We start from the raw sequence: 27,901 nt of genomic DNA on the forward strand, positions 1-27,901 counted from the left end.
ATTGCCTATAATCATTATTTATTTGTCAAAATGATTTAATCAGAAGATTATTACGTGGGTACATCTTATAGCTTCTGAATTAAGGGAGACCAGGGGAGGGGATTTAAAACTGTCACTAAGCTATAAGGGATCTACTGGCTTTGCTCACCATCACAGCTCTGGCTGAAGTAGAGTGGGCTTTGTTTTGATGTACTACCTGATCAAGCTTGAATTTTGGTTAGTGATGGTAAGGAAAGTTGGTAGAGTTTAATGTAAAGAATAGCCAGAAATGGTTTAGCAGAATCCCATCTGAGCCTGGCAGAAACCCTGCTCTCTCCCCATTTTGTCCACCGTCAAACTTGCCAAGCCTTGTTCACTTTGGCTTTATTTTAAAAATGCATTTCTGGTGAGTGAGGAAAGGTTTTGTACTGTGTTTTCAATGACTCACCCAAAATAACTCCATTCAACTTGTAAATGGTCCTGTTCTGAATGCAGATTGTGTTTGTTCTGAGATGGGCATGAAGGGGCTGCAGAGGGGAGATTAGAGAGGGGAAACAAGGTGGGAGAGGCCAGAGCAGTTTACATTTATTCAGATTCAGGAACATATCAGAATTATTTTTTAAAAAAAAGTTTTGTGTGTGGGGGGAGGCGGAGTGTGTGTGTGTTAAAGAACCATTTATGAGGTCGGTAACATCTAAAATTTTTAAAGATACATCAGTATTACACAGATACTTGGTTCTTCTAGTCACCAACCTCTTTTTCTCATCCTCATAAAATGTGGAAGGGGAGATTTACATGTAAATATATAATTTCAAATATATGCAGAGTGAAATCATTTTTTTAAAGTCCTAAATACCTTCAAATAGGAAGAATCATATACGTAACCTAAGAGCTAGAAATTAATCTTAAACTAGGAAGAAAATGTGTAACAATAAATTGATCATATACTAGAATAGTGTTAAAACTAGGAAATGTAAATTTAAAAAATGATATCCTCTTGTTATGTACTGCAGAAAAATGTTTACTATCAAGTGGCATAGATTGAGCATTTGATATTGATAGGTACACCTTTTCTAAAGCTTTTATGATTCAAAATGTCAGAGATATTTAAAAGCAATTATTTTAGGGCAGGACTGAAAAGGAAAAGAAGTGCTCTGATTTAAACTAGAGCATTAAAGCTTCACAGATGAATGAAAAACATTTTGGCTTTCCCATGTGTTACTATGTCCAGTTACGAGGATTTCACAACCTGCTTTGAGTTGTTTCATGAATTCATGAAACAGACTAAATAAAGCTTATTCTGTTATATAATCCTGCTTCACTCTGTTGTTGATAAAGAATAGATGGGCCATTCTTACTTGTTGCTCAGAAACACCAGAGAATTGAGCTACTGGAAAGAAAATAAGCAGCCTACAAGGTTTTACCATGAAGAGGGTAAATTTAGCATTAAGTGGCAAACTGAAGAAATCGTGATCTGGGAATGGTGAAATGAGTGATAAACGACAAGTTTTTAACATGCACAAAATCACAAAGTGTATAAACTTATCCAGATTATGTAAATAACTTACAAGGCAAAGTTTCAGTGGTAGTAACACCTGCTTCTTCTGGTCTGTACTTGGGAAAACAAGGAAAATCAAAACATCAGATTGTTATGCTGCACTAATGCTTACTTATGAGGACAATGACCTAGCATAATAGGAGTTTTTGGTAACGTGGAAAAACCCAAAGAATAAGCAATAGGTTTAAATTATAGACCTTAAACATGCAATTTTATTACTTTAAAATATACACCATAACCAGAAATATTTTAATGGTTAATAATGACTTATAGGACTATATCATAAAACTAATCTAAGTCAGACTGACCACTTTTCTCATAGTTCAATTATATGATTTGTAAATAAACCTTTGAAAGTTTCTGAAGAATTCAGCTGTTCAGTAACATTTTCCTTTCATTCTTTTTTATCCTATTGCAAATCATTCTGCTAGGATCCCTGGAAATGTTAATAGTTATATTGAGGGGGCCCAAAAGATAACATGTTGAAATAAATTTTAGAAACGCTGGGCTAAACAAAGTTAAACAGTTTTATTTTTTAAAAAAATAACTCTTGAGAACCTCTCAAGTCTTTAACATTCACTGTGATTGAGCTGGGGCTCAGGGAGGCGAGAATATAATATGGAGAATTTCCCAAACAAATTTTATGTAGCATTATTTTCTCCAGGCAATTCTACTGTTAAGAGAAAAGGATCTGGGAAGCGTCAGGTAAGTAGAATTGCAGATAAATAAACTGAGTAGCATTTAATATTTCAATTTGGTAAACTTCAACACTACCCCACTCTCTGATCAGATTCTGAATCATTAAGATTTGATGTACAAAAAAAATTAATTCCATAAATACTGAACAATACCATAACTAGGAACAAAATGTCTTTGCTTACCCAGTAGTAAATCTTGTTCTGTAATTTTGAGGCATGTATTAAGGCCTAGAAAAGCCAAAAAAAAAAAAAAAAGTAATTAAACTGAGCATGTTTCACTTTTAATTTATACTTTTCCATTGAAAATTGCTTGAATTTATCCCATTTTAAAAATTCAGCTACATAAGCATGAAGACAGATGTCATTTACTAGCATAAGAATAATCCCCCATATGAAATTAATTGATTTTTGCCTTCTGCAATATAATTCCAATAGCTATATTAAGCGCCTACTTTATTTCATTTGATCATCACATCACCTTGGAAAGGGTAATTATCATGATTGCTACTTCACTTATGAGGAACGTGAAAACCAGAGATATTAGCTGCCTTACCCTAGGCTATACAACTAGAAAGAGACAATTTCAAACTTCAGTCTGACACCAAAGATCCTACTGTTTCCACTACAACTTGCCGGATCGGATTATCCACATCTAATATAAATTTCTTTCTTCCTCCATCTAGTAGGCATTAGTGACTCAGACATTATTCTTTACATAGAAGTTCTGCAGTGTGGGTTGGCAGTTGATCTACAACACAGTACTTGTTTGGAAAAAGAAATCTTTGAAGTAGCAAAAAAGCTAGACTGTCCTCACGTGTGATACGACATTCATGATTGAGTAAATGAAACACCTGGGCATTTTTTAAAAATCTCAAAGTTGAGAATACAATTAAATCCTTTACTTTTCAAAATAATTTGCCGTTTCAAGGATTTTCTGCTCTATGACCTCTTATCATCAACGTTTTGCATTAAAAATCATCACGTAGAAGAAAACATTCAATTGTGCTATTGGAGATTCAACAACTGCTGTACTCTATTCTAATGTTACCTGCTGGTATTTTTTTCTCCCTTTATTAGTTGACTTGGTGGTGTGGTTTTTAAATATAAAATATGGTTCATTAGTCTCAAAAATTATTTTTTGTCTAAGAATATTTAAACAACAAAACTAAACAAAACATAATAGGCCAAAGAGAAATGACATAAAGCAAGTATTTTATTCATGACTGTCCATTCCAAATAATGTAAAGCAAAGAAATTTTACCTCAGTTGAACTCCATGTTCTTTGTAGGATCAGCACTGGACCACTTATTAAAAGCGTAAGGGGTGCAAGAAGAATATAGAATAATGTTCTTTAATCTCTCCATTTACAGTCTGGCTAGGAAGTCAAACACACCCTCAGTAGCCAGTCGTATTATTTACTGCACAGTTCAGTCCCCAAATCAATGAAACAGACACTCAGTTGTATACCAGGGAATGGTTGGAAAGATGTGACCAGGAGTGGTGGAAAGATGGTAGTCCAGGGAAAGTTCTGGCTCAGCTGGACCTGAGGATGATGAAGGTATGGGACAGAAAGAACAGGAATGAACTGAAAGGCAAGGATAGAGAGTCAACAACAACTTGGTTGTGGCGGAAATGATGAAATTGGGTAGGGTGAGGTCCATGAGGGCTCTGAATGAAACTGTGAAGAGGGTATACTTTGTTTTCTGTGGCTTCTAACCAGCCCCTTTCACTGCCTTCTCTCCAGATACCTCCCTCACTCTCTCTCCTGCTTACCTTTCCTATGGGCAGCAAGACTCTGGCCCATTTTGAAGGGCCATTAACTGTTAGTTGCATTTTGCTACAGATCTCTTGAAGGCTGAAAAGTCTTTAAGATTCAAAGAAAAGATTAATAGTGAAACTTTAAGCCAGTGAGATACCAGTATCACTGTTCTAACACGCCCTTGTATTTCACAGGCCAGAATGATACTATAATGGTTCTGGAAAGTTAGTCTGGATTTTAGATATGGTCTTGTGGATACTGGTGAACCATTAGAAGTTTGTGTCTGATGTTGAATAGGATTTTATAGTATTTCTGTTAATAAGATTTACAAAATAACAAAAGGGGAATGGCTCAAACTAATTGTTAAAATAGTTCTGAACCTTGACATGATTTGCAGCTTGTACCACCAAAATCCTAGCAAAATACTTTTTTCTTACTCTATTTTCCCTCACCTCTCTCCGTCCAATTTCAATGTGTAATTTCCGTATTAAATATTCTTTCTCAGTTCATTTTCATACATAACACAACCACGATAAATAACTTTCTTAGGCATGAAAGTAGCACTCCACGCAGCTTAGTCTTTTCCATTTTTGACGTTCTGACAAGAAATACCAATTACTCTCCTCTTTCTCCCAACTTTCTCCACAATTGCCTGGAGACAATTCTGTGGACTTCTAGAAGAATAATTTTCAGCGAGTCCGAGCAGACACTTGTTTTGACGCGGTGAAGAAGGGCGCTTAGTGAAACTTGGCCCTTCCACATTTCTTCTGTTTGGGGGTGAGGAGAACTTCTGAGGAAGCAAAGCTTACCAACAAACAAGCAAACAAACGTCGCCCACCGCTCGGGCCGCGGCGGGGGGAGGGTCTCCCCGCCCCGAGCGCGCCCCGCCTCGCCCCGCCCCGCCCCGCGCGCCCCAGGCCGGAAGGGGGCGTGGGACGCCGCCGAGGGAGGGGCGCGCTGACGCGCGGCGGCCGGCCAGGGCCCTGGCGCGTCAGGCGGAGGTGGGAGGTGGGAGGCGGGAGGCGGGAGGCGGGAGGCGGGGGCCGTGGGGCGGGGAGCGAGGAGAGGGGGCCGGCCGGCGCCCAGCTCCCAGCCGCGCTCTCTCCGGCCACTCGCGTTCCCGCGCCGCGCCCGGCCGGCTTCATGTGAAGCGCTGGCCCTCCGCCCCCTCCCTCCCCTTCCTTCCCTCCCTCCCTCCCTCCCGTCCCCTCCTCCTCCTCCTCCTCCTCCTCCTCCTCCTCCCGCGCCCGCTCCCGCTCCCCGGGGCCCCCAGCCCGGCCGGGCGCTGACAGCAGGGGCGGGGGTCCCCGTTGCCGCCGCCGTGTCTCTCGCAGGCTCCGGCTGGGGCTGCGGAGCCCCCGGTGCGGCCATGGACCAGCCCCTGGTGGCGTCGGCGGAGGCGGAGGAGGAACTGGAGTGGCAAGTGGCGAGTCGCAAGAGGAAGGCCTGGGCCAAGTGCCGCGGCTCCTGGCAGGCATCGGAGACGGAGGACCTGTCCACAGAAGCGACGACGCAGGACGAGGACGAGGACGAGGACGACGAGGAGGACCTTCCCGGAGCGAAGCTGCGGGCGGCCGCGGGAAGAGGTCGGTACGCCCGCGGCGCAGCGGCGGGAGGGGAGCTGGGGGAAGTTCGGGCTGGCGGGCAGGGGAAAGTCTCGTGCGCCTTGGGCGCCTGCTGTGAGGTCTGGAAGATCCTCCGGGGCTCCATAGGCCGAGGGGAGAGGGGACACTTCCGAGCTTTAAAGGCGCGCGCTTGGCGAGGCGTCTCCAGCGTCGACACAGACACATCGGTGCCCTCTTTTCCCTTCAGATGGTCACTAGGACGTGTAGCTTAGGCTGCATTTTGCCCTGCGTGGAGTTTTCTACCTGGGAATGTCGAGGGTGACCCCTCCATCAGAGTCTCCCAGGGTTAGGTAATGAGCTGTCCCCTTCCTCTGTCCCGCAGGAAACGTACCTAACGAGAAGATCGCGATATGGCTCAAGGACTGCCGGTGAGTCCTCCCTTGCGCCGCTCGCGTCCGGAGGGAGAGCCACGCAGATGGGACCCCCGAGCGGAGTAGCTCGGGCCGCCGTCCCTATGGGTCCCATGGGCGTTTGTTAGCTATAAACCGGAAAGTGAGCCGGCAGATAGCTTCCTCCTTTAAGCGATTAGAAATGGAAGTGCTGTGGCCGCTGATTATTTGGCGACCGTGTAGACTTCACAGTTGTTAGGACTTCAGCTCTGGTACATGATGTTAACATCAGAGATCAGAAACCTAAAACAGATAATCAAACCATGTTACTATGCTTGCCCTGTTTTTATGCGAAAGTATTTTCTCTTTCAGAGTGTTCTTTTTTGCTTTTGTTTTGACGTCTGTACATCTGGCATCGAATCATTTCCCTTTCAAATGTATTTTGGATGAGTTTGATTTAACGACGCTTACTGGGCTTTATGTTCATGCCTTAATTCTGTTGGGAGAGCTATTGAAACCAGCTAACTTTGTTCTTCTAGTTTACTTCTTGGACATGCGTTTGTCAGATGGTACTGGAATTCACAGAAGGGAAATACAGCTTTGAAGACTTTCAGGTTGCATAAATCTGTTTAATTACACGCTTTGCAACTGGTACAAAAATGATAAAGTACAGAGGAGATGAACCATGTTGCAAGTAAATCTTCCTACAGTAAAATGTGTTTGTTTCACATTTAAATTATCTTTTTCCAACTTAATTTGCTACTTGTAAAATCTCCTATGAAGAATGTTGGCTTTTTAACTTTTGTTAAGCTGTTTGCTTCTATACTTATTTTTGCCATCTCAGTTTGGGCTTTTTAAAATCCTTCGTTCTAGTACAATAGTTTGGGAAGTCTCTTTTGGGGGAGGGAGAAGTGATTCTCCTATATGCCACTTTGTTTTTCTTCCCTAAAGATATAAGATATTGGCCACTACTCTGTTCATATCCTATTTTGGTGAATTGCCTGGAGCCTTGATGAATGAACCCTTGATTACAGAACTCCTTAACCTTTATTGAGGGTGTCATAGATGCTTCTGAGATTTGATAAAATATATGGACCTTCTCTCTAATGATGCACAAAAAAATGTTTAAGAGCAAGAGAAGAATCACTTATGTTTATTTTATGATGTACAGGAATTAAGATTATATAAGAGATTATATCAAGTAGGCAGTTAAGTGCATCTTGTAAGATAAATGCAATAGGGAAATGTTAACACTCACCAGGACTCTCTGAAAATTCCAGAAGTTTTGTTGCTAATCTTGGTTTATGTAGCAGATTCTATAGTCTGTTGCCTCTTCCCTCATGGGTTTTCTTTATAAGTTTTTTTCTTGTTCCCTACTATTGCACCTATTCTATACAAAAGGGACATTCATTTGTGCTTGGGAAAGCTAGAACAGTCTTTTACTGTTGGCTTTATTATCACAGATTTGACTTCTATGATATATGCAACTGTATTTTTTTTCCTTAGAATCCTTCCAGAGTCAGGCATCTATTTTGTATATTATGTACAAACGATCTGAAGACAGCATTCTTCCCCCTGTTAAGTTCTCAAATATTCTTTGTTTCCTTATTGCTTTCCATATCCTGAATAAAGATGCCATATTGTCTTTCCTTAAAGGGAGTCTTTATTTTGATAATGATTTTTTGGCTAAGTGGAAACAAATTGCCTGAATAAGTAGCATTTAAGAAGGGATAGAGTTTTTGATAAGATTTGTAAGACCAATTTTAAGAGTGAGAGACTTGATTCGAAGGGGAATGTCAGTTATATTCTGCTTATTGGCCATTTTCTGTTGGTGCTGAGACCAGTAGAGACATCTGCAGGAGTAATGCAGTGTTTTGTCCTGTGAAAGTAGCCATCAGGGAGAGGAATGACTTTTTTGAAGGCATGAAGTATATAGTTTTATTAAAATATTGCAAAACCTTAGCTCAGAGGTTTTATCTTTATAGTTGTTCCTTATGATTCTTTTACATTTCACAAACACTAATTTTAAAGAACTGACATTCCTTGTGTATTTGTTTGCAGAAACTTTTAACATTTAATTAGCATTTCAGTAATATTCTTTGGAACTGATATTTTTACGATTGATCCCATGTCTGACGTGAATTTATAACAGGTATAAATTGTTACTGATAAAAGGCTGATATCACAGAATGAAACTTTTATAATAAAATAGACTGTTTCTTCCTTTAATGTAGTTTTGAGAAAGAAATGAAAACCATTTTGCATTAAAAAGACTTCTGAGTTATCTGTGCTTAACCACGAGAATGTGAAGGAATTTTTAGTGATGGCTAGTTCTTAAGGTAGACTCTCAAGCCAGCTTTTTACTAATTTTTTTTTTCAAAGTTAAATGAAAGAATATGTGTATTTTTTTTTTTAGTTTAAAAAGCATAAAATGAATCCCAAACTTCTCCATTTGTATCAGAAAAGATAACAGTTGGGGTAAGGGAAGCACTAAGTAGTGCTCTAAAATGCTAAATGAGATTTAAGAAAACTTTTGAGTTTTATTTTTAACTAGACTCTGACTTCTTAATTTTATTGAGAGAAAGATTTATTTTCTTTTAATCCTGTTTCCTGTTTCTAGGGAAAGGGTTGAGGGGAGCAGACATTTTCTTAATGCCTGCTGTCATTCTCTTTTCTTTTTCTGTTTTTGTAAAGAAAATGCCAGTTCATGTTGTTTGTAATTGCCATCCTCACTCTTAATTGCTGGCAGATGAGACGTGTGATTAAATCATTCCCGATGAGCTGACTTGATGATAGGTGTTTGCTTAGTAGGATATTACTTATGTAATCCACTTGCATTCCATGTGTGTTTGGGAGGAGAGTTAAACTGTGATTAGAAGCTTGCTTAGCTATAACCCTTTAAAGTGTCAGGCTGTGCAGTGACAGCTCTCCAGACAGCTTTTCAAGACTAAGATTTATATGTTTATGTGGTTTCAGTACCCCTTTGGGAGCCTCACTGGATGAACAAAGCAGTGGTACACTCAAGGGTAAGAGAAAGTTGCCTTTCTAAATCTATTCTTTATGAGAGTCCTACTTTATTTGTCCTTTGAGTGAAAGTATGTGTATGTGTGTATGTATATGAATTATAAAAATGATGTTCATGTTTATAAAATATGCTGTTCAAAGATAGAAACCAAAAGGCAGAAACCTTGTCATAAACCATAAAACAGTGGTGAGTTTAAACAAATTACCAAACCTTTCCACAATGTGAAACTAATTTTTTATTGTCCAGTTAGATATTATAAAGACTAATTAAGTACAGAAATATGATATGTAAACATGAGGAAACTATATATTGAGTGAATTAGATCAGCTTTAGTGTAGCATTTCTTTGCTTACATTAACTGAAATTGCCACACCTGACATTTTACCACCTGTGCGAGGCAGAATTCTAAAGTTCAAAGTACAACAAGAATTTGCAGGTAGTGGCAAGGCATATAAGAAACATTTATTATATCAGGAAGTCAAACTTGAGCTCCTGACTGAATATAAGGGAGTAAAAGGAATGATTGCTCTGGGATCTGCTTTTCCATGAAACTCTTGGGTAAGATATGTTACCTAATTGAACATCCTCAAAGGCATAATAAGTATAAGAAATAGCGTATAGGTTGGGGCTTCTGAAAGCTTACCTGGCTGCAAATTGTGTTTTCCTTTATGATAAAGAAAAGGTTGTATTTTCTTCTTGAAATTGTATAATCAGAATAATTTATGAGTGCATTCAAGTCTGAAACACTTTACTGTATCTTATATTTTGCTTGGTCAATTTGTTTTAACTAAAACAATGACTTTATATGGGGGTCAGGAAGAACAGAATACTGGGATGAATCTTCCGATGTTTCTTTCAGGCGTTCTAGTGAGAAATGGAGGAAGTTTTGAGGATGATTTGTCACTGGGAGCTGAAGGTATGTTTGTTTGGAAGAATTGTATTTTCATATAGTTTTAAAATTAAAAAAGAAAAAATGAGTGCTGAAGGCTTATGACCCTCAGAGCTAAATTTAAAAGGGCTTGAAAGTGGCTCAGGCACATTTTACAGAACCTTTTTTATGTTAATAATCCAGCCAGAGCTCCTAGGATGCCTGTAGGAAGGGCTCTAGAAAACCATTGTGAAATGTCTGTATGCCTACCTTGGACTTAAATGCTTGAAGAAACTATCTGGGGGCAAACAATGGTGATAGAACCAAGGGAAGAATTGTCCCGCAAAAGGAAGGAAGCTTAAATATTTATACGTGAGAATACTAAACTGAAGCTTATTTTGGTGTGAGGTAGTCTTATGTCAGACATAACAGCTGCAGCTTGTCTTTCTCTTTGCGTTTAAGTGCCTCCTGTCTTTCCTGCTTCCTCTTTTTCCAGATTTTTAGAAGATTGAAGGATAAAGACAAAATAGTTACTAGAATTTACTTGGAAATCATTATGCTGATGTCTATTCCAGACTGTATTAGGATTTTAAAATGTATTGTGCTGTGTTTAAATTTGGTCACAGATTATATAACTTTCTCCTGTGGATTCATAATAATGCTTTCCACAATGTAAAATTAAGACTTTTTAAAATCATATCCCTGTCATTTTAAGATTATTGGTAGCTATATAGCTTGGTTATTAATACATGCTTTTCAATAAAAAAGAATTAAGGATTTTATTAAATCTTTTTGAATTGTAGGTTGGTGAACAGTGAATTTATCCATTGGCATTAATATCCTTGATCTTTTGCTGTTTGAAATCAATCTGTATGATAGATTACTTACTTAAAACCTTCTAACAATGAAAACTCTAGAATAGGTGACTATATTAGTTCTTATATTTCTGTTAATATGCTTTCAAGGAATAAACTCCATAGAGTTTAAACTTATTGCTTCTCAATCAGTGTAGTTGAACATGCTGTTAACCTCTTAATGTTAAATGTTAAATGCATTTCAATGTTACTGTAAATAGCACTTTTGATATCTGCCTTAGTTTCACAATATGAAATTTTTTTTAAAGACTTCATTTTATTTTAGAGCAGTTTTAGATTCACAGAAAAATTGAGGAGGATGTATAGAGATTTCTCATATATTCTCTGTCCCTTACATTCATAGCCTCCTCCATTATCAAAATCCCCCAACAGAGTAGTACATTTGTTACAACTGATGAACCTAGAGTGAGGCATCATAATTACCCAAAGTCTGTAGTTTACCCTAGGGTTCACTTTTGGTCTTGGACATTCTGTGGGTTTAGACATGTATAATGGCACATATCCATCATTACAATATCATACAGTATATTTTCACGGCCCTAAAAATTCTCTGTACTGTGCCTGTTCATCCATATTGGATGAGTTTATTGGAAACCAGACCCTAAAAGGGAGTCCCAGAGAAAAGTGGAGCTATTATATTGTTTTACTGAGAATTGTTTTAAGATTGTTTTCATTCATTCAGTAAATATTTATTGAGTGTGGTATGTTAAACACCTTTCTGGTAGATATACAAAGAAATGTAAGAAATTGCCATGACTCTGCAGATAAGAAATGAAAAAAGAAGAAAAGTCTGGTGTGCTGAAATAGATACGTTGTTAATTATTAATTAATTTCATTCTTTATGTTGTCTATAAAATTTCAATGCAGTGAAGTTAAGTCACTCTAAACTTAACATTTATCTGTTTAGAACTTATAAGTCTTGGATAAACTTGAAAGGCAGTTTTTAAAAGAAAACTTTTGTTGAAATGAGTAGAAATTTTCAAAGTATGTAAATGAAAAATTGTTTGTAACTGGAGTAAATTATCAGCCTTAAAAAACCACATAAGGAATAGATATATTCTATTGCCACACTTAATGTTAAATCATGCTTTTGCTTATCAGGTATTCTTTATCAGTAGCTTTTAAATTTAGTAATTAGAGCCACATATACTACATATCTTCTTACAGCTTACTCCAAACTGTTAAACATTTAATTGGTTGTTTAATGTCGTTTTATTTTAAACATTCAGTGGAAGTAAGTTTACATTGCTAACAAACAAAAACAGCCTCTACAAGCTACTGATTCTGTTCTTATCTATCTGTATATTACCTTTAATGATGCAGATTTAATGAGCCAAGACGAGAGTTTGGCATGTTAGGCATTTAGCTATAATAATGTGGCTAACTTGCTTTCTTGATGATTGTATCATAGTAGTTACTGTCCTAACTAACAATTGTGCTTCACATTTATTCTTTTTACCTTTAGCCAACCACCTCCATGAAACTGATACTCAAATTGAAAACTGGTACGTAGATGTGTTTTTTTTCCTTTCTAAAAATGAAGAACAGATATGAAAATAAGGTTTTACATAATCTAATTTTGTTTATAGCAATAATATCTTGGCCAAAGAGAGAAGACTACAGTTTCATCAGAAGGGGAGAAGTATGAATTCGACTGGATCTGGGAAGAGTAGTGGGACAGTCTCGAGGTAACTTATTCTGAAGTTATGCTGTAATTACGTTGTGTTATAAATGACCTACTCTTACCCTTTTTCAGTCTTGGGTTCAACTTGGGTAGTATAAAGTCAGAAGGAATCTACAGTGTTTAATAGGTGAGCGTATCTGACAGAAGTTGTTTCTTTTTTAATTAAGATTAAATAAAATTTAACAGATACGTTAATAATGCCTGTGGTATCCATTAATGAGTATTTTGAGCCCTGTCAACAACTTGAAAGAGGAACTCCATAGTGAAGTAATTTCTCCTTCCAAAATTCTCCGTTCTAGGGTCTTGAGTTACTCTGACATAAAAGTCGGAATTAACCTTTCTAATTTAAAGCTTGATATTTAAGCATAGATTTATCATATAAAACCAAAGATCTTTGAAATATATTTTAAAATAAGCAAGTACCTGTGCCTGTGGAACCAGTTTAAACTGTTATCCAAATTATTGTTTTGGAATTTGAGGATTTTCTTTGAAACAAATTGAAATTTTCTTCTGCTCAAGTTCTGTGTCTAACATTCCTATTTTCTCCAGTGAGTCTCAGCTTGGATTATCACTGGTATGAGAGATCAGGGTTAATAAATGTTCACTTCCCAATAGAGTTACAGCAAGAAGTTACTAGGTTACCTTTGTGTAACCCATGCTCTCCTTACTTCACTCCTCCTACTTCCTGAGTGCAAGTGATTAGAGAAAAGTTGAAAGTAAGCTCCTCCCCTCACCTTTCTGAGATTAGTTTTACCTGTATTGCCTCTTCTAGGACAGCCAAAGAGAGCAGCAAAGCTCAGGTTCTGCAGAATGTTCCTTGGTACCAAAGTTGTACCAACGTCCTAGTGTGTTTTCCCTTCTCATTTTTTCTTTAATCTGTTTACTCCTTATTCTCCCTCATCTGTCCTCTAATTGTTTAACTGCTTTACTGGAAATCTCTTCAAATGACAAAAAAATTGAGGTGAGGAATCCCTTAGAGAGTCTCTTACTGACTATATTCTTAGGGTTAAGCTCTTTTTCCCAGTACTAAGTTTCAGACAGTGGGCCCTTTTTAAGGGTTATTTATCATATTTTGTATACAAGGTAAAAGATGCTGAGATAAATAATAATTTAAAGAACCAAAGCTGTAGAAAAAGATTTTATCACAGGAAAGCAGGAATATGAATTCATTTATAATGTGATGTGGACTATAAACTTACTTTATATCTTGATGTTTCTTTTTTCTTTTTCTTTTTTTTTTTTTTTAGTGTTTCAGAATTGTTGGAACTTTATGAGGAAGATCCTGAAGAAATTCTTTATAATCTTGGATTTGGACGAGATGAGCCAGATATTGCTTCTAAAATTCCTTCCAGATTTTTTAATTCATCATCATTTGCCAGAGGAATAGATATTAAAGTATTTTTGAGTGCTCAAATGCAACGGATGGAAGTAGAAAATCCAAATTATGCTTTAACAAGTAAGGTTTTTAAATGTTAGCATGTTATTTTTAAAATTATGGCACCCACAGCAAGATGGTCTTATTGTGAAAGTCTTGTTAACTTCTAGGAATAGCACTGGAAAATTAATTATTGAGGTTAACACAATAGCTGTTTTATGTTTTTCTAAAATTTTTATTATTCTATTTATAGAAGTTAATTTTACCTGTTCTTCCCCCCAACCTGCCCCACCCAATTCTTGACTTACTTAAGTGTTACTTTGTAGAATGTAACTTACTTAGAGATCCTTATACTTATCTCTAGATTGTTTTTGTTCCAGAAGGAAAGAAGTAGAGAAGCGGTCTTGTTACTATTAGTTGAAATCAATTTCAGCTACTTTTCTGTAAATCTACAATGGCATGGCTAATTTGATGATTTTTCATATTGTGTCTTATTTTTATTTTTCTCTGTTGACCAGAAATCCCCAAAATAAGACCCCTAAGTGATCCTTGGATTAGTTTTAAGAGTTCTATAAATCCAACCTCCCTCCCATTAGGTATAAAATACATACTTAATTAGGAGAACATTTGGAAGAGTTCAGGACCTAAAAACAGAATCAATCACAACTATAGATCAATAGCTAGTCTTTGCTATTTTATTCAATATTGTCATCTGTTTTGTGCTTCTTTCTAATTTTTTTAAATGTAAATTCTAGCACTTACAGTGAAAAATCTTTCTCCCTCTCCACAGTACATGTAGAAAAGTTTTAAGTGTTGGGTAAGGAAAAAATTTTGGTTTTATAATCTTTGTTATCTAAGTTGTTCATTATTGGAATTCTGAACAATAGTAATAGTTTAATTAATACATGTTTATGTGTGTGTATATATGTATGTAAACTTAAATATACAAATAATTAATGCTTTTTTCTTTTTATAGGCCGTTTTCGTCAAATTGAAGTGCTTACTACTGTGGCCAATGCATTTTCTTCTTTATATTCCCAAGTCTCTGGGACTCCCCTGCAGAGAATTGGAAGCATGTCCTCAGTGACCTCTAACAAGGAAACCGACTCGCCTCCACCTTTAACCCGAAGTAACACTGCAAATCGCTTAATGAAAACACTATCAAAACTAAATTTATGTATTGATAAAACAGAGAAAGGAGAAGGTAATACTCCTTCCCCAACAGTCGAAAAAGGAAAGATTCTGAATGTTTCAGTGATGGAAGAAAGTGGCAATAAAAATGATCAGAAGTCTCAAAAAATTATGAAGAAGAAAGATTCATCTTCTATGTTGGCTACAGTTAGAGAAGAAGTATCAGGTAGTTCAGTGATGGTGATGGAGAATGCTGGCATTAATAGACTTTCTGATGAAGCAAACAGTGATTTTAACCAAGAAACTGAAAGTGGACAAAGTAAAGAATCTCGAAGTCATAAGAATAAACTGGGTGAGGAATCTGGTGTCCTAGAAACCGATACAGGTAGCGATTTCAACATGTCCAGCCACAGTGAGCTGGAAGAGAGCAGGGAGCTAAAAAATGTCCACGTGTCCACACCTGAAAAAGAGCCCTGTGCACCGTTGACGATCCCTTCCATACGAAATATAATGGCACAGCAGAAGGATTCCTTTGAAATGGAAGAGGTAGGTAAAAAATTACTGAGTCCTCTTTCAGTGAGTTTTGAAAAAAGTGCCAGAAAATGTTTTTAAAATGAAAGGGGGCTAATACATTATACTAGGGGGAAAAAATCATGCTAATTTTGACTTGCCAGGTTTTTTTGTTTGGTGTTTCACAATCCAAGAAATGGCCACAGGACTATGTGATGTCATGTTAATGGCTCCTCTCTATCTGTCATCCACTGCTGCTACTTGAACTTTAACCCCCTTTCTGTCTGAATTTAAGATTTTGATGCCCTGAGAAAGCCCTGAGAGTATGTATTTAAACTCAGATCGACATTGCATAATAGTTAAAAACACAGGCTCTGGAATCACCCAGGTTTGAGTTTTGTCCGGGTCACTGAATTGCTGTGTGCCTCTGGGCAAGCTTTTCTCAGTGTAGCTCAGTGTGAAGAAGGTTTGAGATGGGTCCGGGCATGGGAACACGAAGATACATACCTGAAGAGGGGAGGATAGCGAATCTCGAGGAAGGAGGTTTGAAAGGCCATTGAATAGGATTTCTGCAACCTGAGATTGATGTTTGGTATTTTTTTTTTTTAACCTAACGATATTCTTACTAGTTTATGTAAATTTCAAATTGGACAAGATAAAAAAAACTCATTTTGATGAGGTTCAGCTAAAACTGCTTCTGAATAGTCAGGTTAACTTCTGTGTCGGAGCTGTATACCTTGGGGCGGAAACTGAAGTTTTTCAAGCTCCCGCATGGCCTGTGGCCAACTCCGTACTGGCCCTCAGAGTGCCTTCCTCCGCAGTCTGAGGCAAGCAGTGCTGGTCTTACTTTATATGTGAGGAAACTGAGGTGTATATGTACTGCTGACGAGCTGTGGCTGTAAATGATATAATGTGCAATTTTTCTTATTAAAATTTATTACAGAATAGTTTTAGTAACAGCTCACAGCTTTTTTGGAATTGCATGCTAATATTTTAGGGAGTTAGGGAAATGGAATAATTGATTCTGCCCATAAAATGTCCTCTTAGGTGAGTGTGTTCTCACAGCAGTGAAGATTTTTCATCTACTGCAAAATTTTGATTGCTGGTATAGCTACTTACCTTTTTTTTTGTGGTCTCTGAGTGTGTCCTTTAATACTTTAATTTTAACTGAAAAGTGAAATAAAAAGGGGGCAGGAGCAAGCCTTTGAAATATTTTACATTTTTTTGTAAGCTGCTTTATTTGTCGTTATAATGAGCTGAGAAAGTGACAACTTTAATTAGAACCTCTTTTGTTGCATTTCACTGTTCAGATCCTTTATTTTGTTTTGGTGTAAACTTGTCCTAGCATTCATAAAGTATAACTTCTTGCCTTCCTTTAGGGCCCTTATTCTATAACAATCAGATGTGACAGTCGTTTTTCTTGTTTTAATACAATCGCACAGTTTAGATACTTGCAAACCTGATATAGGTGACTCAGATGAGAATACACTCTTATATGTTGCTTTTTAATTTCTAGAATTCCTGAATTCTAAGCCATAGTTTTTTGTTTGTTTGTTTGTTTGTTTTGTCTTTATTGACAGCATACACAAAAGGCCTTTACAACATTTATAAAGTGTTGGATAGATGTACTTTGGTGGCAAGTGGAGTTCAATATAGACTGGGTTTTTTTTTTTTTTTTTTTTTTGCTCCCTCTGCTGGCAAAAGCAGTTAAGAAAGAAAGTAACTTGACATTGAAGTGAAAATTTTTTTCCAAGTACAAGGTTTCAGGCATTGGTGGTTGAAGAATAAAAGATTTTTATTTTCAAAAACAGAATATAACTTGTAAATACAGGGAATTTTAAGAATATGTATTCTTCAGATATATTTCAAATATGGATAAAAACCTCCTAGAATTGTGTTTTTATCCCTTTAGGAACTCTAAAGAAAGCTTGTAGAACAATGAATAAAGAAGGGAAATAATGTGTTTCTTTAATTTCCTCTTCTCCCAAGCATGTTGAATCATAAAGACAAAAGAACAATCTTAATAAAGTAAACTTTTAGATCCCATTCAAAGTTGGTTGTTACTATTTTTCTTTCAGATTCTTTTCCCTTGAGGTTTGATTCCTATTGGGGACTTTCTTCCTGTAAAAACAGTGAATAAATATAAGTTAAAACACACAGACTCTCAGTAAGCCAGTTTTCAAGCAGATTAGCTGAATGCCAGCTGCTTTGGGTAGCTAGGTAGGAGAAAATGTTGCAGACGTGGCTCTGTGCATGAAGCTACTTAGTCCCTCTGAGGCAGAAGGTAAGAGCTGACAGTCACCAGGAGCAGAGAGGGGAAGTATTTAAATGTGAAGAGAGTAAAATAGATGACAGGACTGACCGTGGCCTTTGAGAATGGAAGTGACTATCATCTCTTATGATAAGGAAAAAAAAGGCCAGAGACTGTTTTTAATTAAAAGTCAGTTTGCCTTATAAAAAATATGTATGAATGATTCACAGTTAGACCAGATGCTACTCAGTAAGCAATTGTTCATCTTTTAGGTGTAACGGAAAAATTTCTCATACTTAAATGTTAGAGGAAGGAGATCCCTGTAAATTGGTTGTCCTGTGTCTCTTTATAAATAAGTTTATATTTAAATATAGATACTGTTGGTAGTATGTACAGTTTTTAAGCTATCGAAGTTTTAGTAAGTGTTTCTAATCCTGTTTTCACACTGATTGTTGATTAACTAATATACCCATTACTTTTTTTTAGCCATTATGTTTCAGGGTTCTTCTTGTACTTACTGGAGTTAAACAATCCCAAATCAGTCAGATACCTGACAGATAGTTGTTTCCATGGCCTTTCAAATTTGCCTGTGTGTATTTTGAAGGCAAGTATTGTGTCTGCAATAGAATAGGAACTCTGGCATGGCATGTGCACTGTTGTCTGTTACTTCAATGCCCAATTAGTCACTAAGTTTTGTTACTTGATATTTATCTGAAAGAATGTTAACCTTTTGTTTTAAAAAGTATTCACCTGACAGTAAAAGTAAACCATATGTGTGTGTGTATATAACTTGGAAATTTTTTAAGATAAAAATTTGCAACTAATTATATAATCATAAATTAGCATAGAAAGAGATTTTTGAATTCATTTTCCGGTTTTCTCCCTTTGCAGATGAGGAAGCATTCCCCACCTTCCCCAGTATTTGATACTGCTCGATAGCAGTGGTTCTCCATCATCTTTCTGAGAGATGTGATGTTCCCTTTGGTATCAGTGCCTCACTGCGGGGAGGGGCATGGGGCTATCAGTGTAGGGAGTTTCTGGAGGATGGATGGCAGAGGGAGATCTGTGGTAAATCTTCACCACTTTACTGTTTTAAAATACTTAGCTTACAATCGTGTTTGGTCATAGTAAGGAACTGTGAGGTAGGAGTTCCAAACTTCATTTTTCAGTTAAGAAAACTGAGATAGTTGTCACAGATAATTATATGAAGCCATTCAGCCAGTTAAGTGGCATGGATAAGACTTGAATTTGGGTCTTTGTACAAACCTACTCCTTTAGACTATGTCATACAACTTGGTGAAGGTCAGACTATTTTATAGGATCAGACACTGAATAAGAAAGAACTCAAGTCATCTGATGCACAGCCCCCTGCCACTTCTTTGGAAAAATAATGCTTTCCTTTGAATTTTTTGAAATCATTAAAAATTGGACAGAATTGTATTTTCTGTGGCTCCAGTTTTGGTTTTCTGCTATGTAGATCTCTTCAAACCTTAAAGGAAGGGTTGCTAGAGTGTGGACAGTCCACATATTGCTGTTCTGTAAACCACAGTACAGTACTGTTGAGCCTAGAGGATGTGATTTAGTCCAGATAAAGGTGGCATGTTAAAAAATCCAAACTATGTGTCTGCCTTGGTAGCAGGACATTGATTGAAAAAGATAATCTTTGTTTGATTAAAGCACTTTTAAAATGGAGTAGCTCAAATGTATGGGTTATTCTAAGGCTGTTTTCCTGCAACTTTAAATCCCAAAACACTGAGACTGAGTGATTTTATCATTTTGGTTTAGTGGGTTTTTTTTTTTTAATTTTTATTATGAAAAGTTTCAAACTTATCCAAAGATTAGAGAAGATAGTGTAATGAACACTCATTATCCATCACTCAATTTGAGTATCAGTATTTAGCTATAATTAATAAAAGACCAACCTGTAGTAAATGACCGGAATTCCACTGAGGATTTGAAACCACTGAATAGGGAAAATCCTGCCACATGAACTTGAATTCCGTTTTTGCATCATAGTTTTCTGTGGTGCATCCCATTTTGAATTTGACTGCTTTCCTTTGCACAAGTGTAATCACTAATAAAACATGGTAAGCTGTGAAATTCAGCCATTATCACTAGCAAGTCTGTTCTTGTCTCCAGCAAGTGACTGATGATTTTGCTGCCTAAGTTGGAAGAAGGATCCTAACTTTAGTGGTTTTATTAGTAAAATATGATCCTCTCAGCATTTTTTTAAGGGCCCTATTCTTTTCTTTCAGTTAAAATTATGGAGTTTGTAGTGAAGGGAGAAAGGGAGGTATTTTTATTTTTGGCCATAGCATAGCATCTTGGAGGATAATATACTGAGGATATGTATTCATTAAAGTCAGGTTGCTTTGTGATAATTCTACATTTAAAAATGAGAGATCTCAATGTTGTGCCTAAGCTGAGATTCTTAGAATATAATTAAAGAAATTTGGATTTCTGTTATACTTTTTTGGTCTGTTAGGTATTTACTTTACAGAAAACTCTTTGAAGTAGGCTAGGCCTGAATAGAGACTAATAATAGACCTTCTGTTGACTATAAAAAGAAAATGCATTTTGTTTCTTTCTGCTCAAAACAATGGTTTTCCTGTTGAACTTATGTCTGCTGCTTTGGAGAATACAATTTTTCAATAATAATGAATAGTAGAAACTGTTTTATGTTTGATTTATGGGAGATAATGACCAGTACGCTTTCAGTTTTCAAAAGATACATAAACTTGGATTCATGGAATCATGCAGAACAAAGATATCACAAATCAGAGCAGTTTTTAAATTGGGTAATAATATCTTTAACCTTTGAAACTATTTTTCATGTTGGTCATTTCAGTCTCATTCCTATGGAATATTTCTTACTCTTGAATGGATCTAAAGCTCAAAACTACAAGAGTTTTATCTAAAACCTATTTGCTGTTTGCTCTTTGGTTTGTTCAAGGCTGAATGCTCATATGTTTGGCTAGTTTGCCTACTTTACTAGGATATTAATTATTATTTTAAGTATTAATCATTACGGGTAACGTGTGGGCATTAGTATTATACTCCCCCCACCCCGGCCAAATTTTTAAATCTTAATGTAGAGTTAGTTATGTTAAAATAGAGTATTCAGGGGGTGGATGTGGTGAATAAGGAATCTGAAAATTCCTGAATTACGTAGTTGTGCAGTTAGGGAAAAAAAAGAAAGACAGCATAAAATGACAACTTGTATGGGTTTGATACCTTCTTTGAACATAGTTTTCAGAGAGGATTTATAGTTTAGATCTTTCAGCATTTTAATTCTATAGTGAAACCTGCTTTTCCACTTATAATTCCCAAGTTATGTCAGGAAAAAGCAGTCTTACACTTGAATGGTTTTTCATACCTGAAAATTTGTGGACTTCTACCAGATTTTGCAGTGGGAGCATGATGTGCCATTTTTGAAGGTACAAGACTTGTAATTGCCTCAGGTGTGTGCCAGCGAGCTGCAGTGGGCGTACTGGCGCTTCCCCTGGGATTGACCTTACACTTTCAAGTTTAACATTCAGAGAACTTTTTCTTATGGGTCTGTTTTTCATTTAATAGCAACTTTGTAGTTTATACATGGAGTTATTTTTCTTGCTAGGTATAAACTTGCAATCCTGTTGTTAACTGAAAAATAGGTCCTAAAATTGAGATGTGGGGCATTATAAACAATTTTGAGATAGGATGTCTTTCACTTTTAAAACATATAAAGCTTTGGGACCTTTTTAGTTAGGTTGGTTGTTTTAGTAAATGGTGATTAAGAGGTATTCTTTGCCATAGATCCTGTAAGTTTTAACTATGTAAAACTCTTCTTTAGGTTCAAAGTACAGAGGGAGAAGCTCCCCATATCCCGGCCACTTGCCAGCTCGGTCTGACCAAGTCAAAGAGAGGTGAGTAGACCAATAGCCTCCAGTTCCTGAGCACACTACCACCGTGTCTTCGGGTGATTGAAAAAAACTTTTTTTTTTTTTAAATCTGTCAGTGTTTACAGCATCTGTAAATGTAAAAAAGGATTAAGAACCCAAGTGTGCATGCTTCATTATGGTTTGGTTATAGAATTTTGTTTTAATCTTCCTGGAGACTTCCGTGCTCATAAAGTAATTTTAGTTTGCTTATCTTGTAATGACCTCCTTACACAATTCTGTGTATTCCAAATATTTTTTTCAGTTCTGCGTAAGGGCTAGATGGGAAGTGGTAGAAAGAACAGCAAATTCAGGCATATTTATTACATGGTTGTGCTTGAAATATACATTTGTATTATCTACCTCTGGGTTCTCACTATTTAAATACTGCTCCTAGGTGTAATACATGAATATGCCTCTGGCAGAAATAAAGTCTTTCAGCAATAGTTAAAGCTAGTTAAATTCAAACTATGGATCAAAGGTGAGTGGCCGTAGATATTGTCCTTCTCTTGAATTATTAATTATTGACCAAAGAGTCTTTGAATCCATTTCTTTCACTTTAACTTGCAACAAGAAAAACATGTCTGATCATCTTTAAAGTCACAAAGCTTTTGAGATTTAGAGAAAAGGAGAGAGGAAATTAAAATGACCACTGAAGGTAGGACTGTTTATTTTTAAAACTTTACACATGCTGAACCACCCTGTTTTGTTTTTTTAGCAAAGATTCATATGTATTTTCCTAGAATAGGAAATTACATGTTTATTCTCTTCTGATCTGTGAAATGACTTCATGAGAGACAATTTGCACGTAATTTTTCTTTTATCGCAACACGGTACTAAGCAACAAGAACACTCTCACTAGGTCAACACCGTTCTGGGTGACACAAAATGAACTTTCCTGTTTAATTTTCTTCCCCTTGTGAGTCCGTAAATACATGTATGTGTTTCTGAGCTGTAAGGCAGAGCTCACAGCCATCAAGGAATCTTCGCTGTAGATAGGCGGACAAGGGGTACATTGGAAGAAGCAGCCTGCCCTGTGTCACAGGGGGATGAAGGCAGTATAATTACTTTAAAATCTTTGAAGAGTAAATAAGCTTCCTGTGGTGGCAAAGATGGAATGTGGTTAGTAGTCACATCTGGGTTTCTTCCTCTTACCGATGCAGGAACACTTATTTCTAGAGGCATAAGTAAAAATGATAACTTTTTTTGAATCACATCTTTATAAATTAATAGTACAATTGTTTTGTGTGTGCGTGAGTGAGGGAGAGGGAACAATGTAGTGTTCTAGTCATTTTTGAAGGGAGCCTATCAAATTTTGACAATGTGAAATGCAAATATCTTAGATTAATCATGGTGGCAGAATTAGAATCACTGGTAATGTAGTCATTTCACAAGGTTAGTAAAAATGCATATAGTGCGTGTATAAAAATACTTCACACTTTAGTAATAGGACTTTTGAAGTGATCTTAATCTCAATTCCAGCCCTGGGATTTGCAAACTAAAGTCTAGAGAGGTTTAGTGACTCAGTTCATGTCACAAGCTAACATTCAGTAGATATGTTTAGAGCAGTCCAACATTTTCCTTATTACAGAAGACATACAGTATTTTCTTTAGTCTAGCAGAGTGGATGGGTGTTCTGCTTTGTTTCTTTATGATACTGGGTAAAAAGAATTTCCACATTTTGTTTTGTTCTCACTTTAATGTTTGGCCTAACTTCCTAGTTTTTAATTAAAAATAATGTCTTATCTCTTCAGTTAGGACAGAGGTCTGTTTCCTTTTAGTTCTACTTTTTGTGTGTGTGTGAACTGTGTTTTTTGTGAAACTGAAACATCTGACTAAAGAAGCTAGATTATGACTCATAGTTTACAAAACAGTTTCACCTGCATTCGACTTAGTTTCTGAAGCAGCCACGTGAGGTGGAGAATTGTCCCATTCTCTGGAGGAGAAAAGTTACTGCTTATGATGATAAAGCCGGAACTTGTGCCCAGGTCTCCTTGTTCTTTCCACTGTCTGACACATGCTCTGAAGCCTCAGCAGGCAACGCTTGACCTGACGTGTGTGAACTCAGACAGGGCTAACTGCAGAGAGGCGCACGTGGCATGGACTGTACCCTGCTGCTGCAGGTAGAGCGGACTTTGGCGGAGAGAACCTGAGAGGAGCTGGTCAAGGCTTCCCAGTTTCTTTGGCAGGTGCCCTTTGCCCAGCAGATAGGGCAGTCTCACTTCTAAATTCTTTAACTGTTTAATTTTGTTGTCGCTTTAAGGAGATTGTAATCATTGATTCATTCAGCAAACATTTTTTATTGTTAGCTTGCTCTAGGGTACTTGGGATACAAAGAAGAATAAATAAGGTTCCTGTCCTCAGAACCCTGACAGTCTAGCTTTTTTTTTTTTTTTAAAGACAGGCAAGCATATAATTATGGTAATGACTGATATGTTAATCATTTTCTCAAATAATATGATACACAGTCAGTACCTATGGTAACAGCTTATTCCAATTCAATTTCAACAGCTTATTTCAATTTACCTAGACTTACCAATTTCTTATATTTCATTATGTAGTTTTGTTAATTTTTAAACAGTGTTACAGAATTACTCTAAATTTTTAGTGGGAAAAAGTATTATTCTGTTTCGTGTTGCTCCAGGTTGAACCTAAGGCTACAGTATAATATTTTTCGAAGTCAGGCAACCTTTGATTGATTTTTGGATTTTATTCAAACTTATTCTCAAGTACTTTCTATTACTCAAATCTCAAATGAATGTGGACTTGGTAAACACTTTATTTAGCCTGTTGCTTCTGACATCCTGCAGAACTTGACTGTCTCCTGAAGTGTCTCCTTCATTTGTAAAGCCTTCCCCCTGCTGTGGTACTTGCGGTGTGGGTGGGCATGTGATCGTGCCACTGTGCTTAGTTGGTCTTTTTATTAACCTAAAACAGTTTTTAGGTTATACTAACCAGGAATTAGAGTTTTGTGGCCAAAAAGAAAGCAGAGTTATTATAAAATTTAACAATATTATGTACTAGTTGAACCTACATGACTGAGTTTTATGCAGTTGTTAAGAAATAATAGTCTCACAACTTACAAATGTTTGCATCATTTGAAACATCAGAGGCATTTAAGTACTCTTGCATACAAATTATTTAATTTGTTGGCCTTAATTGTGTTTTTATTTTCTTATTAGGAAGGTAATAGAAGTTTTTACATACTACATTTAAACTTCTAATTTTACATACAAAATATCTTACATACTTACATAATGAAAATGTAAATGTGAAAACGTGTACTTTGGGATTTTTATCTTTATTAGAGCCATTTTTTTTTATTTCAGCCAGTTGTCCTCCAAGGATAAGACATTAATTGGATTTACCTAAGTACAGTGTAATTAGAGCTTAATTAGCAATCAAACACAGAGGATTTCTAGATCAGATTCATTTTTGTTTGAATTCAAGTTACCACCTGTGCTTTGAAGCCACAATTTTGCATAAGTGAGGCATGCTTTTCTAAGAAAAAAATCATTGTTATGTATCATAGATCTGTTGGGCATCATACAGCTGTAACAGTATTGTACTCATTGAAGTTCCATCTGGCGGTTTTGTATAACACATTTCCTTTGGTAGATCACCTGTTGCGTACTGCAAGTCAGCACTCTGATAGCAGCGGTTTTGCTGAAGATTCGACAGACTGCCTCTCCCTTAATCATCTTCAGGTAAAATTTCCTATTGTAGTAGGCACATGATTAACTTCTTTATATTTAGGTGGTTTTCCACTGGCTGTATATTTCAAGGCAATCTGTAATCTTTTTCAAATGACAATATGATGAAAATTCTGGGATGCAGATGTTATCTAAGCATTTGACTACAAATTTTAAGTTTCACTAATTCTTCATCTCTCTCTGCCTGAATGTTTAAAAACAACAAAAAACTTCTTTATTTTTGGACCACCAGTAAACAGAAGTTTACTAGTTAACCTGATTTTTATTTTTTTAATTTTTTACTGTCAGTGTATTTCAGTATTTTACAATAACTGTTTATTTAATAGTGTGGACCCACAGCTTGCTGAATATTTTCTGACTTTCATGTATGTTAGACAACCCAGAAAACAGGCACATCTTTATCCACAAGGAGCTTAGTCTGTAGTACACAGCATGTACATCACAAGTATTTAAAACACTGGTAAGCAAATTTTAAGGAAAATTGGAATAAGAGAAAAGGAGAACCCCAAAAAGAACCTTGAGAAACAGCATTTAAGGAGTAGGCAGACAAGAGAAGTATCTAAGGAGGCTCAGAATAATCCAACAGGCATAAAAATTGGGAGATGGAGGAGAAACTTTTCAAAGGAAAGCTATGACCATTGGAGTGAAAAGATGAGAATTTGGTTTTTCAGAAAGTGAATAGTTGGGTGAATAGTTCTGATGGAGTAAATGAGGCAAAAATAGGATTGCAGAGTAAATCAGTGATAAGGGACAGAGGATCTGAATGCTAACTGTTTTTTCAACTAAAGATGATAGCCATAAGATAGGTCTTTTTGTCTTTTCCTTACGTGTAATGACTTAGGGAATTTGTTTGGCTGAGGGAAGGGGCTGTAAGAGAAAGAGTCTGATGCAGAGAAATCTGAGGTGAAACTGGAGGAATACACTAGTCCTGGAGAGGATGTGATCAGAAGTACAGGTTGGGAGGATTAGCTTTGAAAAAAGAGACAGTTTTCTTTCAGAATGGAGAGGAGGGAATGATGGGAAGAGACGTGGTGAAGTTTGTAGATGGTGGGGAAGAAGTTAAGAGATGTTTATCCATTTTCTCTGAGTCAGTGTCATGTGTTGGAAGAAAGGAAGATGAGTATTGAAAAGAGATTTAAGGAAAAAGTCTAGAATAATCTATATGAGAGAGTGGAGGGGTTGCTGATCAGAGCACTTAAAGCAATTTAGAATAGTACCGGGGCCAAAACGGAGGTGGGAGACCCTAAAAGTACAGAAGCATCGTATCAGTTTGGTATTTTGTTAATGCTGCTTCTTATAGGAATTCTCCGTCCTTCCACCCGTTTTCCTTTCACAGGTTCATGAATCCCTGCAAGCCATGGGGAGTAGTGCTGATAGTTGTGACAGTGAGACAACAGTCACATCATTTGGTGAAGAGCTCCTTACACCAACGGCACAAGACCAGCCTTATTTTAATGAATCAGAGGAGGAGTCTCTCACCTCTCTTCAGATGGGAAGAGAGAAGACCGCAACAATTGCTGACAAAAGACCAGACAGCCAGGGTTTCCCCCCGTGCGAGACTGTTGAGCATACAGGAAGTCCGCAGTCCACCTGTAGTGCAGGGGATCACGTTACTGAGGTCACTGAAACGAAAGAGGACTCATCTCCAGCACAGCCAGGGGAACTACTGAGGGCAGCAAGTGCTGAAAGTGACATGGATAAAAGTAGTGAATGTGAATTTCCCCAGTATACCACCCACCATATTCTTAAATCACTGGCTTCTATTGAAGCTAAATGCAGTGAGAAGGGCTCTGAAAATACAACTGGGCCTCCCTCTGTGGACAGAGTAAATACAGCTTTGCGAAGAGCCCAAATGAAGGTTTTCAGTCTGTCTAATCAAAGAGTGGGGCGTAGCTTGATAAAATCAAAAGATCTGTTAAAACAGAGGTACTTGTTTGCAAAAGCTGGCTATCCCCTGAGAAGGTCTCAGTCTTTACCGACCACCTTGTTGAGTCCAGTAAGGGTTGTGTCCTCTGTCAATGTTCGGCTGTCACCTGGAAAAGAGACCAGATGCAGTCCACCTTCCTTCACTTACAAGTACACACCGGAAGAGGAACAGAAATTAGAAAAAGAGGCGATTGAACGTGATGGTCAGTCTTTAGTTAAATCCACTATTTTCATCTCTCCGCCATCTGTGAAGAAAGAGGAAGCCACCCAGAGCGAGGTGAACCGCTTGGAGGACTGCCCTCTGCGGAGGACTCCCGCCTGTTCACTGTACACTCCGGTCCCCATGTCTCAGTCCACCTGCTCCCTTCACTCCATCCACTCGGAGTGGCAGGAAAGACCCCTGTGTGAGCACATGAGAACTCTGAGCACTCACAGTGTCCCCAACATACCAGGCGCCACCTGCAGTGCCTTCACGTCCCCTTTTGGGTGTCCTTACTCACAGAGACATGCTGCCTACCCTTACCGAGCGTGCTCTGTGAACCCTCCTTCTGCCATCGAAATGCAGTTGCGAAGAGTATTGCATGATATTAGAAACTCACTGCAGAACCTTTCACAGGTATGAGAAAAAGTATGTCTTTCTGAACTTTTTTCTTTTATTGGTCTGAACACCTCTTAGTT

At 37.3% G+C, this 27,901-nt stretch overlaps 2 protein-coding genes across 16 annotated transcripts in view; one reads left to right on the forward strand and one right to left on the reverse strand.

The window, feature by feature from the left end:
• Window positions 1-4,572, reverse strand: part of NEUROD1 (neuronal differentiation 1) — a 175,386-nt gene extending 170,814 nt beyond the window's left edge. For 5 of the 10 annotated variants that reach the window (XM_074364000.1, XM_045520410.2, XM_074363997.1 and 2 more), the window contains exons 1-3: window positions 3,497-3,634; window positions 2,419-2,463; window positions 1,548-1,593 (exon numbers count right to left, since the gene is read on the reverse strand). The gene's annotated coding sequence lies outside the window, so the exon portion shown is untranslated. Of the gene's footprint in view, window positions 1-427; window positions 507-1,547; window positions 1,594-2,418; window positions 2,464-3,496; window positions 3,635-4,446 lie in introns of those variants that run through there. The other 5 variants (XM_074363999.1, XM_074363998.1, XM_074364003.1 and 2 more) reach the window with 5 other exon arrangements.
• ITPRID2 (ITPR interacting domain containing 2) overlaps window positions 1-27,901 on the forward strand; it is an 80,022-nt gene that overhangs the window by 38,934 nt on the left and 13,187 nt on the right. For 3 of the 6 annotated variants that reach the window (XM_074363990.1, XM_010959991.3, XM_074363991.1), the window contains exons 3-13: window positions 5,329-5,580; window positions 5,942-5,987; window positions 8,925-8,974; window positions 9,833-9,889; window positions 12,182-12,221; window positions 12,306-12,404; window positions 13,648-13,856; window positions 14,752-15,452; window positions 21,500-21,572; window positions 25,203-25,291; window positions 26,634-27,839. In XM_074363990.1, the coding sequence (XP_074220091.1) occupies window positions 5,329-5,580; window positions 5,942-5,987; window positions 8,925-8,974; window positions 9,833-9,889; window positions 12,182-12,221; window positions 12,306-12,404; window positions 13,648-13,856; window positions 14,752-15,452; window positions 21,500-21,572; window positions 25,203-25,291; window positions 26,634-27,839 (2,822 nt within the window). Of the gene's footprint in view, window positions 1-4,631; window positions 4,772-5,034; window positions 5,581-5,941; window positions 5,992-8,924; window positions 8,975-9,832; window positions 9,890-12,181; window positions 12,222-12,305; window positions 12,405-13,647; window positions 13,857-14,751; window positions 15,453-21,499; window positions 21,573-25,202; window positions 25,292-26,633; window positions 27,840-27,901 lie in introns of those variants that run through there. The other 3 variants (XM_074363993.1, XM_074363992.1, XM_074363994.1) reach the window with 3 other exon arrangements.

This window comes from Camelus bactrianus, chromosome 5, assembly GCF_048773025.1.
Source record: "Camelus bactrianus isolate YW-2024 breed Bactrian camel chromosome 5, ASM4877302v1, whole genome shotgun sequence".
Classification (NCBI taxonomy): domain Eukaryota; kingdom Metazoa; phylum Chordata; class Mammalia; order Artiodactyla; family Camelidae; genus Camelus; species Camelus bactrianus.